Raw genomic sequence first — 16346 nt, forward strand, 5'->3', positions numbered from 1 at the left:
GATATACTGTGTACTGTGCTTTTACCTTCTTCTTAATGCTGCACCTTTGCTGTGGGCTGCCCTGGGCTCTCTGGGAAAGGAAGGAGGACGGGGGGATATAATTCTTCTTCTTCTTCTTCTTCTTCTTCTTCTTCTTCTTCTTCTTCTTCTTCTTCTTCTTCTCCTCCTCCTCCTCCTCCTCCTCCTCCTCCTCCTCCTCCTTCGTATCATTTGATCCACCACAAAGATTCTCTCTTTCTTCCACAGTAGTGAAAGACGAGTAATATTTTGGCATCCTCAAAAATGCCCCCCGCTCATGTGAAAGAAGACAACAGCTAAATTCCAGATGTCCTGCCAATCTACAGATGTCCTTCCATTCACCTCAGCTGAATATTCTGTTTTTTTAATATAATTTTTATTAATTTTCCAACATAAATTTAAAACAAAATAACATACACACATAGACATACAAAAACATATAAACAAGTATAATTTCAAATCCTCTTTTCATAAACCTTCTTTCTCGGACTTCCCCTTACCTCCCCCTCTCTGCATCCTTATTTTAAATTTTTTCAACAACCCTTCGTTCCAATTAAATAATAACTTATTTTCTTTTTCAATTTTTTCTCCTAATTCATCAACCAAATACAGCTATAATTCTATCTTTTCCTTTCCTTTGACATTTTAGCACTCATCAATTTTACAACAGTTCTTAAGATATACTTTAAATTTCTTCCAATCTTCTTCCACCGTCTCTTTCTCTTGGTCACGGATTCTGCCAGTCATTTCCGCCAGTCCCATAAAGTTGATCACTTTCGTTTGCCATTCTTCCAATGTGGGTAATTCTTGTGTCTTCCAATACTTTGCTAAAAGAATCCTTGCTGCTGTGGTGGAGTACATAAAAAAAGTCCTATCCTTCCTTGACATCAGTTGGCCGATCATGCCCAAAAGAAATGCCTCTGGTTTCTTATGAAAAGTACATTTAAGTACCTTCTTAATTTCATTATAAATCATTTCCCAAAAGGCCTTAATCTTTGGGCAAGTCCACCAAAGGTGAAAGAAGGTACCTTCAGTCTCATTACATTTCCAGCATTTGTTATTAGGCAAATGATAAATTTTCGCAAGCTTGACTGGGGTCATGTACCACCTATAAATCATTTTCATAATATTTTCTCTTAAGGCATTACATGCCGTAAATTTTATTCCGGGGGTCCATAACTGTTCCCAGTTAGCAAACATAATATCATGACCAATGTCTTGTGCCCACTTAATCATAGCTGATTTAACTGTCTCATCTAGTGTATTCCACTTCAACAACAGGTTATACATTCTTGATAAGTTCTTAGTATTGGGTTCTAACAATTCTGTTTCTAATTTTGATTTCTCCACTTGGAAGCCAATTTTCCTGTCTTGATTAAACACCTCCAATATTTGATAATAATGAAGCCAATCTCGTACCTTGGACTTTATTTTCTCAAAACTCTGTAATTTAATTTTTCCACTCTCTTGCTCTAAAATTTCCCAATATTTTGGCCATTTAGCTTCCATATTAAGCTTCTTCACCCCCTTAGCCTCCATTGGTGATAGCCACCTAGGAGTTTTATTTTCCAACAAATCCTTGTATCGAATCCAAACATTGTATAATGCTTTCCTAACAATATGGTTTTTGAATCCTTTATGAACTTTAACCTTGTCATACCATATATATGCATGCCAACCAAATCTGTTATCAAATCCTTCCAAATCCAGAATGTCTGTATTCTCAAGAAGTAGCCAGTCTTTCAACCAGCAGAATGCTGCCGATTCATAGTACAATCTTAAGTCCGGCAGGGCAAACCCCCCTCTATCTTTTGCATCAGTTAATATCTTAAATTTTATTCTGGGCTTTTTGCCCTGCCAGACAAATTTAGATATATCTTTCTGCCACTTCTTGAAACAGTCCATTCTGTCCACAACCTGTAAAGTCTGAAACAAAAATAACATTCTAGTTATTTTTCTCCCACTGTAGTGAAAGATGAGTAATATTTTGGCATCCTCAAAAATGCCCCCTGCTCATGTGAAAGAAGACAACAGCTAAATTCCAGATGTCCTGCCAATCTACAGATGTCCTTCCATCCACCTCAGCTGAATATTCTGAATAAGTGCAACAGTAGTTCAGCATCCTCTGTATTCTGGTTCTTGAGTATGGGGTTTTGTCCACATTAATTAATCTGCTATTAAATCCACATTAATGCTGTTAAGTGTCTTCTATGGCTTACTATTTCTTTGTGGGGAGCTTAGATGATTTTAGTTACAAAAATATTTATATGCTGCTATGTCTTCTAAGTATCAAAGTGATTTACATTATCTACATATACAATAAAACATGTTAAAAAAAATAGATCAGAGAACATCAACAAACCATTAAGTAAAAATGTTTTCAGCAGGCCTTTAAAGATTCACAGACTGCGGAATCTCTGTTGGCTGAGCAGTCCTTAGGAGTGGGGAAATCGCTAAAGGTTTGGATTCTTGTTGTCAGATGAGCCTCACCAACTCCAGGGACAAGACATGATGCTCCTCCAGATGATCTAAGTGTTTAAGCTGACAGATGAGATGTTAGGCTGCCCTTAGGTATTTTGGACTTGTAAATTACCTTAATACAAAGACAACAAACTTGGCTCGGTAGTAGATGTGCAGCCAGTGCAGACCTTTTAACAATTCTGTCACACTTTTGCACCAACTGGAGCTTTCAAATGAGGCTGAAGGGCAGCCCCCCATACATCACATTGCTGTAATCCAGCCTCAAGGTTACCAACATGCGGCCAGACTTTTGTCCAGGAGCAGCCATAGCTGGCCAATCAGGCAGAGCTGTTAAAAGGAACATATTTCCAGGAGCCCTCCAGAGCTGCCTTGTGTATTTCCTGGTCATGGGAACCACCCTCCCAAAGGGCATTTGTCTTCATCTGGAAGTGCCCTGGGAGGGATTTTAATTCAGCTTTAATTTTAAGAACAGCATAACCCTTTCTACTGCCATGATGTGAGCTTACAGTTTCCAGGTATGGATAGGTGCTGACATCTAGTGTGAACACAATGAAGGAAACAAAGTACTGCAAAGTAGCCTGGGCTAGTTCTTATGGAATCAATGGCTTGTGAGAACTGTATAAAGGCGTGTGCACCAACTACTTCAGCTATGAAAGCCAGAGTCGGGTGGTGGTGCAGTCTGTAACTCACCACCCACCTGGAATGTGTGGATAAAAAGCACAGGGGGAGCAACACAGTTGGACAGCAAGCGTTCACACGTTACACCCCCTCCCCATTAGGAGTCTGTGGTCACACCCACACTAGACATCTAAAGCAGACTTAAACCATGTTGCCAGTCCTGACTTCCCCCAAAGAGTACCAGGAACCCTAGTTTTTTAAGGGTGCCAAGAGTGGTTAGGAGAGCCCACACTGAGAAATAATTTTAAGAGCCCTTTAGCAACTCCACATCTCAGGATTGTGTGTATAACATATTGCATGATCTTCATGTTTGCATTGACATTGAGAGTCTGTGGGCCAACCTTCACCAATCTGAGCTGGCAGGGGCTGGTGGGAGTAGTAGTTCAATACATCTGCAGGGCACCAAGTTGGCGAACACTGCTGTCGACCGTAAGCACTCTTATGATCTGTTCTCAGGCCTTGCTATATGCAGTTGAAAGAAAAGAAAAAACCGGAAGAAGGCCATAAACTTTGCATGACCAAAGATCAGGTTTGTATCAACATCATATCACGGAACTGAAACATTTGAGAGTTCCAATGTGTCCCTATTTGATGTGGAAGAATACTTTAATGAGAACAGGAAATTACATTGGAATCATTAGAGTAGATCCAGAGTGTCCCTAGAGATTGGTAATTCATTTTTTCATGCCCAATTGATGGGCTCCATTTCTTTGAAGAACATGATATAGCAACCCTTCCCCTGGCACGGGACATTCTTATCGAAGAGTCGCCATGCAGTGCGGTCCCTTCATCCTCCTGTCTCTCATTGTAGGCCTTTTCGCACCCTGGCCTGAGCTGCTGGGCACCTCTGTGTTGGATACAGGTATGAGCTCTCTCTTTTTACAACTTCTAAATCTTTTGTGTATCATGGCTTTACCTCCCCCTATCTCTCTCCAGTTCTTTAACCCACCTCTCTACTTAGGGTTGCCCCCCTCCTTAAGGTTCAAGGGACGTGGAACTTGATTTTTCCCAAGCAACAAATGTGCCCACATATTTCTATAACAGTTGGAGGCCCAAGCAACAACCTGAATTTGCCCAGTGAGCAATTACAATAGCTTGATCAAATCTGGATCTTCAAAGGAGCTCCATGGCTTCTTCATGGCTCGGTGGCTTAAATCTGTGGTGGCTCAAGATGAAGACATGTGGGGTTGTAACCAACGACGGTTCACTCAGAGTAGATCCATTCAAATAGATGACTCTATAAGTTAAACAAGACAATTAATTCCAATGCATTTTTGGATAGTTGAATTTCATGACATGGAATCCTCAGAAATATGCTGGCATTCTAGCACTCTGCCCAAGACCATAGTAGACCAGTGATACTCTGGTTATTCTGTGAGTCACTCTTTTAAACTTTATACTATGTTCCCAGGGAAGCAAAATTCTGGGAATGCTCAGATTTGGAGTAAACCTACCCTTGAATAGTCTGATCTCTCTCTTCAGCAATCTTTGCCAACTAAGCTCAAATCCAGTTACAGATAGGTAGCCGTGTTGGTCTGCCATAGTCAAAACAAAATAAAAAAATTCCTTCCAGTAGCACCTTAAAGACCAACTAAGTTAGTTCTTGGTATGAGCTTTCGTGTGCATGCACGAAAGAAGTGTGCATGCAGAAGAAGAAGTGTGCATGCACACGAAAGCTCATACCAAGAAGTAACTTAGTTGGTCTTTAAGGTGCTACTGGAAGGATTTTTTTTATTTTGTTTAAGCTCAAATCAGCCATGGTTCAGGGTGTGGACAGATGAGCTTTGTTCATGGTTAGTGTTGACTTCTGGCATCCTCAGGAATATCGTGCTGTGTCACTGCATCAGCCAAGATACCTTGCAGGTGGTACTCACGAGAGTGGCAGAGAGCAGCATGATGTTTGGCCCATATTGGTTTTGGTACAATGACTCCTAAGAGGCACAATGTGGGTCTCTTTGGGAAACTCTCAGATTTGGAATCAACTTATCCTTGGCTCTGCTGCTCCCTTCAGTTATCTATCTCAGCCTGTTCAAAGGACTGGATCAGAGCTTTTATGGAATCCTGCTCTTCTCAATACAGGATCTGTGGTTTTATTTTGTTTTTGGTTTTTGGTCACTGGGTAGACAACTTGGCTTCTTCCAGAAGTCTTGGATTTCAGTTTGCCAGCTGACACACAATGCTAAACTATTGAGAAGAGGAAAGTAACTCTCAGCTGGAACTGGACACAACCCTATCCTCCTTCATTCAGCCAGATGCTGAATAACCAAATTATAGCACCGGAAGAGAAGTTTTTTTGTTTTTGTGGGGTGGTGATGGTGGTCATCTAGCCCAAAGTTGAAGCAACCTCATACTTTCCATTTGAAGTAACTTTCATCTAGACAGAGTAGCTCCATACTATCTATTCTTGTTAAACTTTCTTCTCAGAACAAACTATATCCCTTTATAATCCTGGTCCCTCTATTCTCCTCGGTGACTCTCCAGTTTGTCAATCTCATTCTTAATATTTGGCTTTCAGAAGTGGACACAGCCCTAACATTCTTCACTCAGCCAAATGCTGAACCACTGAATTATAGCACTGGAAGAGAATTTGGGATTTGTTGAGTCTAAAGTTGTGGCAAGCTCATACTTTCCATCTGAGTTGGAATGTTCCTATAGGTTTGTAGGATTTCAGGGTGATGGTATGTCAAACCTTTTTCTTACCATGTATCTCAGTGGTCTGAGTTAGCTCTGTAGCCCCAAGCCCCAAGAGATTTCCACTCAAATTTACTATGGTGGTAATTATGCTAAATCCATTTAAAGGGCTATGGAGAAATCACAACAAGCACCAAAGTTTCAACTGGGCTGCTGGTCTGTTACCATAACTATTAGATCCCCATTCAGAAGTTCCTCATTGGATACTTAGGAGGGCTATCTTCAGGACTCACATGGTCAATGTCGTTGCTTTCTGTGTTTCAGACTTTGATATAATGTTTATGTGAGACTTGCCTTTGTTTTCTTTTACCCACCAGATACTCTACCTGATATATGCAAACTCCCTGTAAGTATAGGAAGCTGCAGAGGTAGTATTCCACGTTTTTTCTTCAATACTGAAACCATGAAGTGTGAGCCGTTCATTTTCGGTGGATGTGAACCGAATGCAAATAACTTTTTGAAGTATGCTTCTTGCTATCAGGAATGTGGACGCTTTGGTAAGAACAAATAACTTGCTAATTTAGGGCTGGAACTGTGAACATTTGGGGGCAAATGGGCACATTTCAAAATTTGAGAAACTCTGAAGGGTGCATGTCCCCTTTTCTTGAAAACATGAAAGGCCTCCAAGTACAATATTATTATCTCTCTCTCTCCAAACCCCTCCAATACAACCCCAGAAAGGCAACATCCTCTCCCCTTAAACATAACTGAAGAGAAATCATTGTTTGAAATGATTTTTGGTACATTTTACATATTGCAAATTTTATTTGAGACCACTGAACAAGGCTTATGGTCAAAAAGCCTTTGGCTTACTTTGGTTTTCTTTAGGTATGTTGGCACAATGACAAACGAAAGGTCTGAGAAGATAAAAATCAATTAAAATAAAATAATGTGTGGTGTTGTTGTCTAGTCATTTAGTCGTGTCCGACTCTTCGTGACCTCATGGACCAGAGCACGCCAGGCACTCCTGTCTTCCACTGCCTCCCGCAGTTTGGTCAAACTCATTTTAGTAGCTTTGAGAACACTGTCCAACCATTTTGTCCCCTGTTGTCCCCTTCTCCTTGCACCCTCAATCTTGCATTGCTTTCTCGCATTTCCTTTTCATTGGGATGGTTTTCACTGCTGCCTCCTGTAATGTGTACCATTACACATTTCAAATAACAGCCAAACTGAATGTCCGTATGCAGTTGCTTTTTGACTGACTAGTCTTCTCCAGTAGAAGATAAACCATACACAATACAGCAACACCAACTTGCATACAGCTGCAAATAATATAATTGATTTTATGATGTGCTGCAACAAAAGTATCTTTCCAGTTTTTCAAACTGAGAAATGTAAAGCAGTGAGCTGTCAGTCTTCGGGGAATCTGATCCCTCCCCTAGTGGCAGTAAATAAGTAGGTAAAAAGAAAGGAGCTTCTGACCAGTTAGTTTTTTTAGTAATCACAGCAAGAGACAAAGTTATCCCTATTTCTCTAGAAATGGTGATGCTCCCAGTAAAGGTTCACCCCCTCCGTCTCTATTAATCTATGCCACTCCTACTTCAGGTAATCTGAGGTTGTTGCTGCTGAACTCTCTGTTCTATCACGTTCCAAGCCCGTCTAGTCTTAGGTAAAGGGGGGGGGAGGGTCAGGAATGCTTTCCAAGGACACTGAATCTGTCAACTGTCTCTCTCCCAGTGTTTCCTCTTCCAGCTGTTCCTCACCCAGTATTTCCCAGCTTTTCCCCTCTGATCTATGCCCTTCTGCAAACAACTGTTCTAAAGCTATACTACCCTCCCGCCCTTCAGGAGAAGGGGGTGGCGGCCCCCACCATTCCTCAGTCCAGCCCCTGACATGAGCCTACTCTTAGGCAGCCATGGCCAGACTCCAGAAGGGATTCTTCCTTCAGTTAGAAAATATCTGAAAGGGCTGGTGCAAAATCCAGTCACGCCTTCTCTCCATGGCTCTTTTTAGCAACTCCAGGGCATGGGCAGATAGCAGCAGAGTAGCAGTTGCATGAACTGCAATGCCCGTGCAGAGTTCCAAAGGGAAAGAACTGCGGCCACCTTTAGAGGTATAAGAAATTTCCAGATCCCGTATTTCACTATGTAATCAAGAAGAAAAAGTTCCCTTTCCTTTTCTCCATCATGTTGGATTGGCTTATGCATTGGCCTCTGATAACATGTTTCATGGCATCCCATAGGGATGAGATTTTAATGTTCAGGACAGTGGTAATTTGAACATATCCCTAATTTCAATTAGGCTTTGGTTTGTTAGTGTGATCACTGGATCCCACTGCAGAAGGTCCTTCATTGCCTACTTAGATAATTTCAGGAGCTGGAGTCACACTTCCATTGTTTTTGCACTTCTGACTTTGAAATTGTGTACACACGAGACTTGTCTTTGTTCTTTGATCCACTAGCTGGAATACCCCGTATATGCAAAATCGCCAAAAGCCATGGAAGTTGCAGAGGAAATTATCCACGCTATTTCTTCAATGTCAAAACCCTAGAGTGTGAGAAATTCATTTACAGTGGCTGTGGAGGCACTGAAAATAATTTTGTATCTCTTGCAGATTGCACTCACGTGTGTGAATCTTACGGTAAGAGGATTTTTTTTTAAAAAACCACACTTTAGGGTGTGATGGAGTATGGAGCCCTTTGTGCAGATTCCCATTGGATCCCTAGTTACCTGTTTGTTTGTTTGTTTGATACATGGCTCTCCCCTCCCCATTTTATCCTCACAACAACCCTGTGAGGTAGGCTAGGCTTGAGAGACAGTGACTGCCCAAGGCCATACCCAGTGAGCTTCATGGCCAAGTGGGGATTCAAACCCTGGTTTCCCAGGTCACATACAAAACACTAACCATAACACCTCACTGGCTGCCACAGTCCTCTTGACCAATGTGTCGCCTCACCTGCTGTATTAAGCTATACTTCAGTTTTATACTAGAGTAGGTGGAAGTAGGGATGCAGGTGGCACTGTGGGTTAAACCACAGAGCCTAGGACTTGCCGATCAGAAGGTTGGCGGTTCGAATCCCCGCGATGGGGTGAGCTCCCGTTGCTCGGTCCCTGCTCCTGCCAACCTAGCAGTTTGAAAGCACCTCAAAGTGCAAGTAGATAAATAGGTACCGCTCCAGCGGAAAGGTAAACGCCGTTTCCGTGCGCTGCTCTGGTTCGCCAGAAGCAGCTTAGTCATGCTGGCCACATGACCCAGAAGCTGTACGCCGGCTTCCTCTGCCGATAAAGCGAGATGAGTGCCACAACCCCAGAGTCGGTCATGACTGGACCTAATGGTCAGGGGTCCCTTTACCTTTACCTAGGTGGAAGTGGAAAACTGCTGAAAGAACCAGCGCAGGAACAGGGCAGGAGGTATGGAATGTCTGCCTTGCAATGTAGGCTTCAGGGTTATGGTTTCACAAGCATTTCTCTCCCCAAGCATTTTTCTGTGCAGCAAACCTTAATGCAGTTTCACTAAATTTAGTGTGGTGCTAAAATATGTTCAATTCATTTTAAGAACTCTGGAATAAACCACAACAGCCATATCCATACAGCCACCAGCCACATCCAATTAAAGCACAAGCCTACTCTCAAACAATTCTGGAAGCTGCAGTTTACCCCTCAAAGATACCCAATTCTTAGCACCACTAACAAATTGCAGTTCCAAGGATTCTTTGGGGGAACCTATGTGGTTCAAATGTGCATGAAACGTGTCCTAGGTTTATGGTGTGCCTGTGACCCTAGTCTCAGTTGGACTTTAGGTCTGTCAGTATGACTACTGGATTCTTGTCTATAGGTTTCTTCATTGCGTAATTAACATTTTCAGGTGTCAGAATCATAGCCTCAGCTGTCATCATATTCTATATTCAGACTTTCAGATTATATATAACAAACCCTGCCTTTCTTCTCCTTTTACCCACCAGTTATTTTCCCTTCAAGATGCAGACTCACTAAAGTCGTTGGAAAGTGCAAGGAATCCAATGTGCGGTATTTCTTCAATATGTCCACCAAGAAATGTGAAGGGTTTATCCACCGTGGCTGTGGTGGCAATGCCAATAGATTTGAGACTCAACAGGAATGCGAATTTGTGTGTCAATATTTTGGTAAGAGCAAATACTTTCTTACTTTAGGACAGGGGTCTCCTTCAGGAAACACGAAACCCACCTAGGAAACATTCCTGCCCTCCCCAAAAAGCAAACCTACCCCCACAAATCCAGTCAGGCAACAAACAAGTGAACCAACCAACCAACCAACCAACCAACTAACCAACCCAGGCTATATCTTTCTCTGCAAAAACAAAGCAGCCCAAGTACGCAAGGCAACCTAACACATTTGCTTCCACAAAATCCCTACAATCTCATTAAGTTGCAAAATTAAAACACCCACAGCAGCTCGGCTGGACCTGGTGGAAACCATGTGGTTTCCCCAGGTTCTCACCCCCCCCCAATTCTCTAAATTTCTCCAGCAATCTGCAATTAAAAAAAAATTCATGAAAATTAATCAGCATTTTAGTGCAAGTTTCTCCTAAAACCCCATTTTCACGTATACATTTTTTGCAAGCAGTTTCTCCAAATACAGTGCATTTTAGTATGTTGTATTTGTTTTTATACACATCTCCCTATAATGTAAGCAGTTTTGTAAACATTGTTGAGTTGGAGAACTACGTTGCAAAATTCAGATAACCGCAAATTTTGTACCATGGTTGCATTTGCGTTTTCATATTATTTCAGAAAATGGACATTTGATAGATTTGGCTTCAAGTGCTAACTGAATTGAATCATCTCCCCCACCCTCTTCCTTTCATATTCTATGAATGGCTCACATGGGGTTAAGTCCAATGCTAGTCTTACTCAGAGTTAATAGAGATCATACCATAGCTGTCAACGTTTCCCTTTTTTAAAGGGAAATTCCCTTATTCCAAATAGGATTCCTCACAAGAAAAGGGAAAAGTTGACAGCTATGGATCATACCCCCCCCAACTGCTTGCAGGTGTGTGTGGCGGTGTTGGTGTGCTTGCAGGTTTATAGCTGGTGGCAGTCATGGTGGTGTGGCAGGCCAAGGCAGCCTGGGGCTTTGGGTTGGGAATCCCAGCTTTGGGTTGGGAAATGTTGGGTGGCATGTAGAGATTAACAGATGTGGCCAAGGTCCAGTATTTTAAATAAATCTACTCTGAGTAAAAGTTAGTTGGAGAGAACCTATTATGTCCAAGTGTATTGGTGGTGGTGGTGGTGGGGGTAGCAGGATGGGTGAAAGCTTAAAACAGATTCCTGAAAAATTCCAAAACAATTAGGAGAGGGAGGGTTTCCAAGGGAGGTGCCCTGGGTGCCTGTGTAAATTAGTACGTTAGTGATGCCAGGAATAGAGTGGTGCTATTACTTCTCTTGATCTGGACATTATACTTCTGTTGATCCAGCCTTGGGTGTGCTATTGGATGAAACAGATTGTCTTCGTTCTCCTCCCTACCCCTTAGGGCAAGGTTGTACTTCAGAAGCTGCTATGGAAGGGAGGGACCACCACTGGGATCTCGATAGCAGCAGCTCATTAGGCTGTTTCTCTCTCTCTCTCTCTCTCTCTCTCTCTCTCTCTCACACACACACACACACACACACCCGCGCTCCCCCTTTAATTGTAAAATGTAAAATTGCAAAATTTAATTGTAAAATGACTAACCTCTAGGAACCCAAGGGGAGGAGTTAGAGTTGTTAAGAAGTCAGTCTGGAGTTAGAGAAGAGAGAGGGAGGATAAGTCTGTGGGTTGGGCTAGTCTGATGTGAGAAAGTGAGAGAATCTGTTAAGAGGAGTCAGTCAAACAGTTGAGATAATCAGTCAGAAGGTATTAGGAAGGTATAGGCCGGTAAAGAAACTAAGGTTAAGAAACTGAGAAGAAAATTATCTGAAAAACCGTAAACTTGTTAATGCTTATAAAATAAACTTGTTTATTTGGTTTAATTTTAACAACTGTCTGGACTCAGTGTGTACCCGAGAGAAATGGGTTGGTGGCAGCAGGGAAGCGAGCACAGTGGTGGCACAGGGATCAATAGACCCTGTGTGATCACCACAAAAGTGACCCACCCACCCACCCACCCGCACTCCCCCTTTGGTCAAGATGGCCATTTAGAAGCACCCATGGCAAAAGTGCGAGTTCAAGTTACATTTGTAGCATATGATGGTGACTTGTCCGCCGCTCTTTGTGCACTGTGCTTTCTTTCCCTTTGTTCTCCTTATTGCCCCCTTGATGCGAGCTGCCCTGGGCTCCTTGACAGAGGAAGGGTGGAATATAAGGAATGTGTTGTTAGATCCATAAGAAAGGAATATCTCTTTCTTCCACAGTGATCATCTAATCTGCTGCAAGAGCCAGTAATATTTCGAGAAGTTCAAAGATGCTACCAGTTCATTCCGGGAAGAAGAAAACCCCCCAGACAGCTTAATTCCAGATATCCTGCCATTTCCAGATGTCCTATTCTCCTTAGCTGGAGGCTCCTGAATGTTCTGAATAAAGACAATGGGGGTTGAGCATCCTCTGTATCCTAATTCCTGAGTATCAGGCTATGTCTACATTGATTCATTCTCTGTTTAAATCCTTAATATCTTCTTCCCAAATGCATGGTTCTCTGCCAATGCAGGTAACAGGTTTATTAAGCATTGCCTCTTGTTCTCTATTCAACAATATTTTTACAAGTCATTTAGTTATACAGTGGTGCCTCGCAACACGAAAATAATCCGTTCCGCGAGTCTCTTCGTCTAGTGGTTTTTTTGTCTTGCGAAGCATCCCTATTAGCGGCTTAGTGGATTAGTGCTATTAGCGGCTTAGCGGCTATTAGCTGCTTAGCGGCTTAGTGGCTAAGCGGCTATTAGCAGTTTAGCAGCTTAGAAAAAGGGGGGGGAGGGAAAAAACTCGCAAGACTCGCAAGACGTTTTCGTCTTGCGAAGCAAGCCTATAGGGAAATTCGTCTTGCGAAGCGCCTTGAAAAACGGAAAACCCTTTCGTCTAGCGGGTTTTTCGTCTTGCGAGGCATTCGTCTTGCGGGGCACCACTGTATATTGATATTTCAAAGGCATTAACAGCAGTGCTTTACATACATATATAGTGGTACCTCAGGTTAAGTACTTAATTCGTTCCGGAGGTCCGTACTTAACCTGAAACTGTTCTTAACCTGAAGACCACTTTAGCTAATGGGGCCTCCTGCTGCTGCCACGCCGCCGGAGCACAATTTCCGTTCTCATCCTGAAGCAAAGTTCTTAACCCGAGGTACTATTTTTGGGTTAGCGGAGCCTGTAACCTGAAGCATCTGTAACCTGAAGCGTATGTAACCTGAGGTACCACTGTATAGAAAAATGGTGCTGGTACTCAGCATGAAGTTGTGACAGTAAGTGCCACACTTTTAAAAATCAAAACAAAACATGCCAGAACTGTGTGCCATTGAGTACCCCCAGAAAAAAAAGCACAGATTAGCAGTCCACCTTTCATATGGAAGCTCCAGGGTGGAAATACAGAGGCAACAAAATCAAACTCACAATAAGAACTAGCACAGGGGGAAACTGAATAAAATATGATACAGTGACATCCACAATGAAATCCCAGGACAGTAGCTGTACTGCAACAGCTAAAAGAAATTCAGGGCTGTCTTAAGCATATCCAGCGCCGTGGTGTGAAGATCCCTCTGGCGCTGCCCCCCCCCCCCCCGTTTCCCAGAGTTTTCCCAAGCCTCTGTGGGGATCGCTCTCCTCCCGTGGGGGCTTGGCAAGGAAGCTGCACACCTGCCATCCATATGGTTGATGGGGCGCAGCTGGCAGGCGTGCAGGAGGGAAAGGGGAGGCCACAAGGCAAAGCCACGCAGTTCCCCCACTCTTATTGGTGTTTTGCAACATTGACCTGTTGCAGGACCTTAGTAAGACCTCAGCAGAGCATACACAGAGTTCCAGAAAGCAATCAGTTGCAGGCAGGATGGATGAAGCAGGAACAAAATGCTGCAACCAGTAACTTGGTGACTTAGAGGTGTTTATTATTTACAGCAGACTCTACAAGTTACCATATACACGAACAGATACGGATCTTAACTAGCTCTCTCTTAACAAACTCCAAACGACTCTCAGACTCCACACTGACCAACACACACTGCAGTCAGTTAGGTCATAAGTCATCATGCCTGTGTGAGACCTCAACCAATGGCAAAGCTGTATCCAGGGTCCCATATCTCCAGGCAGATTACTCCTCTCTGCTCAGTCATCCTTGGCTGTTGGCCAACTCTTAATTGACTCTGTGCAGTGGCGTAGCGTGGGGGGTGCAGGGGGGCCCAGCCGCACCGGGCGCAACATCTGGGGGTTAGGGTTAGGGGTAGGGTTAGGGGGCGCAAATTACTTGCCTTGCCCCGGGTGCTGACAACCCATGCTACGCCACTGACTCTGTGTGAAGCTGCACAGAATGGCACGTAGTCAAAAATCCCAACAACTCGCTGGGGCGCCCCTGAGAGACAGGCGCCCTGGCGCAACGCGCCAGTAAGCCCAATGGGAAAGACGGCTCTGAAGAAATGAATCCACAAAATTTATGTATAGCAAAGCAATATACAGTATGCACAACATGTGACTAGCTATACACTTACTTTTGTAAGAGAAACTATCTTACGCCCAGTTGTTTCATGTTTCTAGGATCATTAAATAAACACAGAATAACCTCTACCTTCTGTTGTGGCTCATAAGCTTCCCCGATTTACTGCTGTTGATATATAGATGGACCAGCTATTGAGGAGGCAAGCACAGACACCAAGAGCAGTAGCAGAGCTGCATCCCTCCAGCAAGTATCATTTCCAGGTGGCTGAAGCTATGTTATATTTCTCTGGTCAAAATTCAAAGCTGCATGAACTATCCCTTTTTGCTTCCAGTCCTCACATGGTAAATGGGTAGGAAACTTTCCTCGAAACTTTTTTATATATATAATTTTTAAGATTTGATTTTAAAAAGTATAAACATACAACAACAACAAAAACAATTCAAAATCCAAATATTAAGATTACTCTGAATCTCCTGACTTTCCCCCATCCCTTCCATGGGTCGTAATGATAATATTTACAACTGCATACTTACCCAACTTTTTATCCTTCTATATTATCCATACTTTCCATTACTTTACAAGTGTGGTTAAAATTCCTGCTAATGTTTTAACCTGTTTACAATAGTCTTGTAGATAATTTATAAACTTTTCCCATTCTTCTTGATTTCTGAGCTTCCCAGTTAGTTTTCCCATTCCAGCATAGTCCATCAACTTGGTTTGCCATTCCTCTCAGGTCGGGGTTGTCTCTTCCTTTCATCTCTAGGCTAATAGTATCTGTACGGCTGTTGTTGCATATATAAACAATCTTTTCTGGTCCTTTGGTATCTCGGTACCCATAATTCCTAATAAAATCTTTTTTAAAAAACAAATGTTATTTTAAACATTTTTTCCCTTTCATTATATATCATCTCCCAGAATTTTTAGTTACTTTATATGTCCACCACATATGATAAAAGATACATTCTTTTTCTTTGCATTTCCACCAAGTATTTGTACTTGTTCTATACATTTTTGCTAAATTAACAGGAGTCAAATACCACCGGTACATCATTTTCATTTAATTTTCTTTCAGTGAACAACATGCTGTGAATTTTAAATCTGTTTTCCAAAGCCTCTCCCAGTCTGCCATTTGTTTATTATGTCCCAAAACTTTTGCCCAATTTATCATCACTGATTTGACCTGTTTGTCTTTTGCATGCCATTTCAGGAGCAAATCATACATTTTCTACAATAATTTTATACTATTTTCTAAAACATCTTTTGGAATTCTTGATAACTCATAACTAAAACCTTTCTTTTTATCTGTCTTAAAGATATCATTTAATTGATAATACTTTAACCAGTCTGTTACCAGTTCTCTTATCTCTTCAAAGTCTTTTAATTTTACCTGGTTTTCTACTTCGGTTAACAGCTCTCTATATGTCTGTCAATTAGCCCTCATGTTCACTTTTTTCAAAGATATTGCTTCTAATGGGGAGAGCCACCACAGTGTTTTTTGTTCTAATAAATCTTTATATTTCTCCCATACCCTAAAAATTGATTACCTTATTATGTGATTCTTAAATTTTTTTTCTACTTTTGCTTTTTCATACCATAAGTATGCATGCCATCCAAATCTATTATCATGCCCTTCTAAATCTAGAATATCTCTATTTTTCAATATTATCCATTCCCGGATCCAGCAAATGCAGGATGCCTCATAATATAATTTCAAATCTGGCAGGGCGAAGCCCTCCCTCTCTTTAGCATCTGATAATAATTTATATTTTATCCTTGGTTTCTTCCTCACCAGATAAATCTATTAATATCTTTTTGCCATTCTTTAAAGTATCCAGTACCGTATACCACCAGGATCGATTGGAATAAAAATAACATTCTTAGCAATACAATCATTTTAATCACTGATATTCTTTCTCAAAGCGATAAATTCATTCTTCCCCAGATTTCTAAAT

General features: G+C 41.9%; 1 protein-coding gene across 1 annotated transcript; it reads left to right on the plus strand.

Annotated features, from left to right (window-relative positions):
• The first annotated feature begins 3685 nt into the window (after positions 1–3685).
• On the plus strand, positions 3686–12328 carry LOC307203948 (carboxypeptidase inhibitor SmCI-like). Its single transcript, XM_079955257.1, has 5 exons — positions 3686–4039; positions 6186–6365; positions 8270–8449; positions 9771–9950; positions 12177–12328. Exons 1-5 carry the CDS (start codon positions 3949–3951, stop codon positions 12185–12187), a joined length of 642 nt encoding a protein of 213 aa, XP_079811383.1. The 5' UTR covers positions 3686–3948; the 3' UTR covers positions 12188–12328.
• Positions 12329–16346: the final 4018 nt, after the last annotated feature.

The sequence above is a fragment of the Podarcis cretensis genome (assembly GCF_951804945.1).
Source record: "Podarcis cretensis genome assembly, chromosome: 15".
Taxonomy (NCBI): domain Eukaryota; kingdom Metazoa; phylum Chordata; class Lepidosauria; order Squamata; family Lacertidae; genus Podarcis; species Podarcis cretensis.

What these genes read in the sequence shown, in the direction of transcription:
- LOC307203948 (XM_079955257.1), top strand. Translation starts at nt 3,949, where the DNA reads ATGCAGTGCGGTCCCTTCATCCTCCTGTCTCTCATTGTAGGCCTTTTC. An exon ending in CACCTCTGTGTTGGATACAG is followed by an intron (nt 4,040 to 6,185) that starts GTATGAGCTCTC and finishes TTTACCCACCAG; the next exon opens with ATACTCTACCTGATATATGC. An exon ending in TCAGGAATGTGGACGCTTTG is followed by an intron (nt 6,366 to 8,269) that starts GTAAGAACAAAT and finishes TTGATCCACTAG; the next exon opens with CTGGAATACCCCGTATATGC.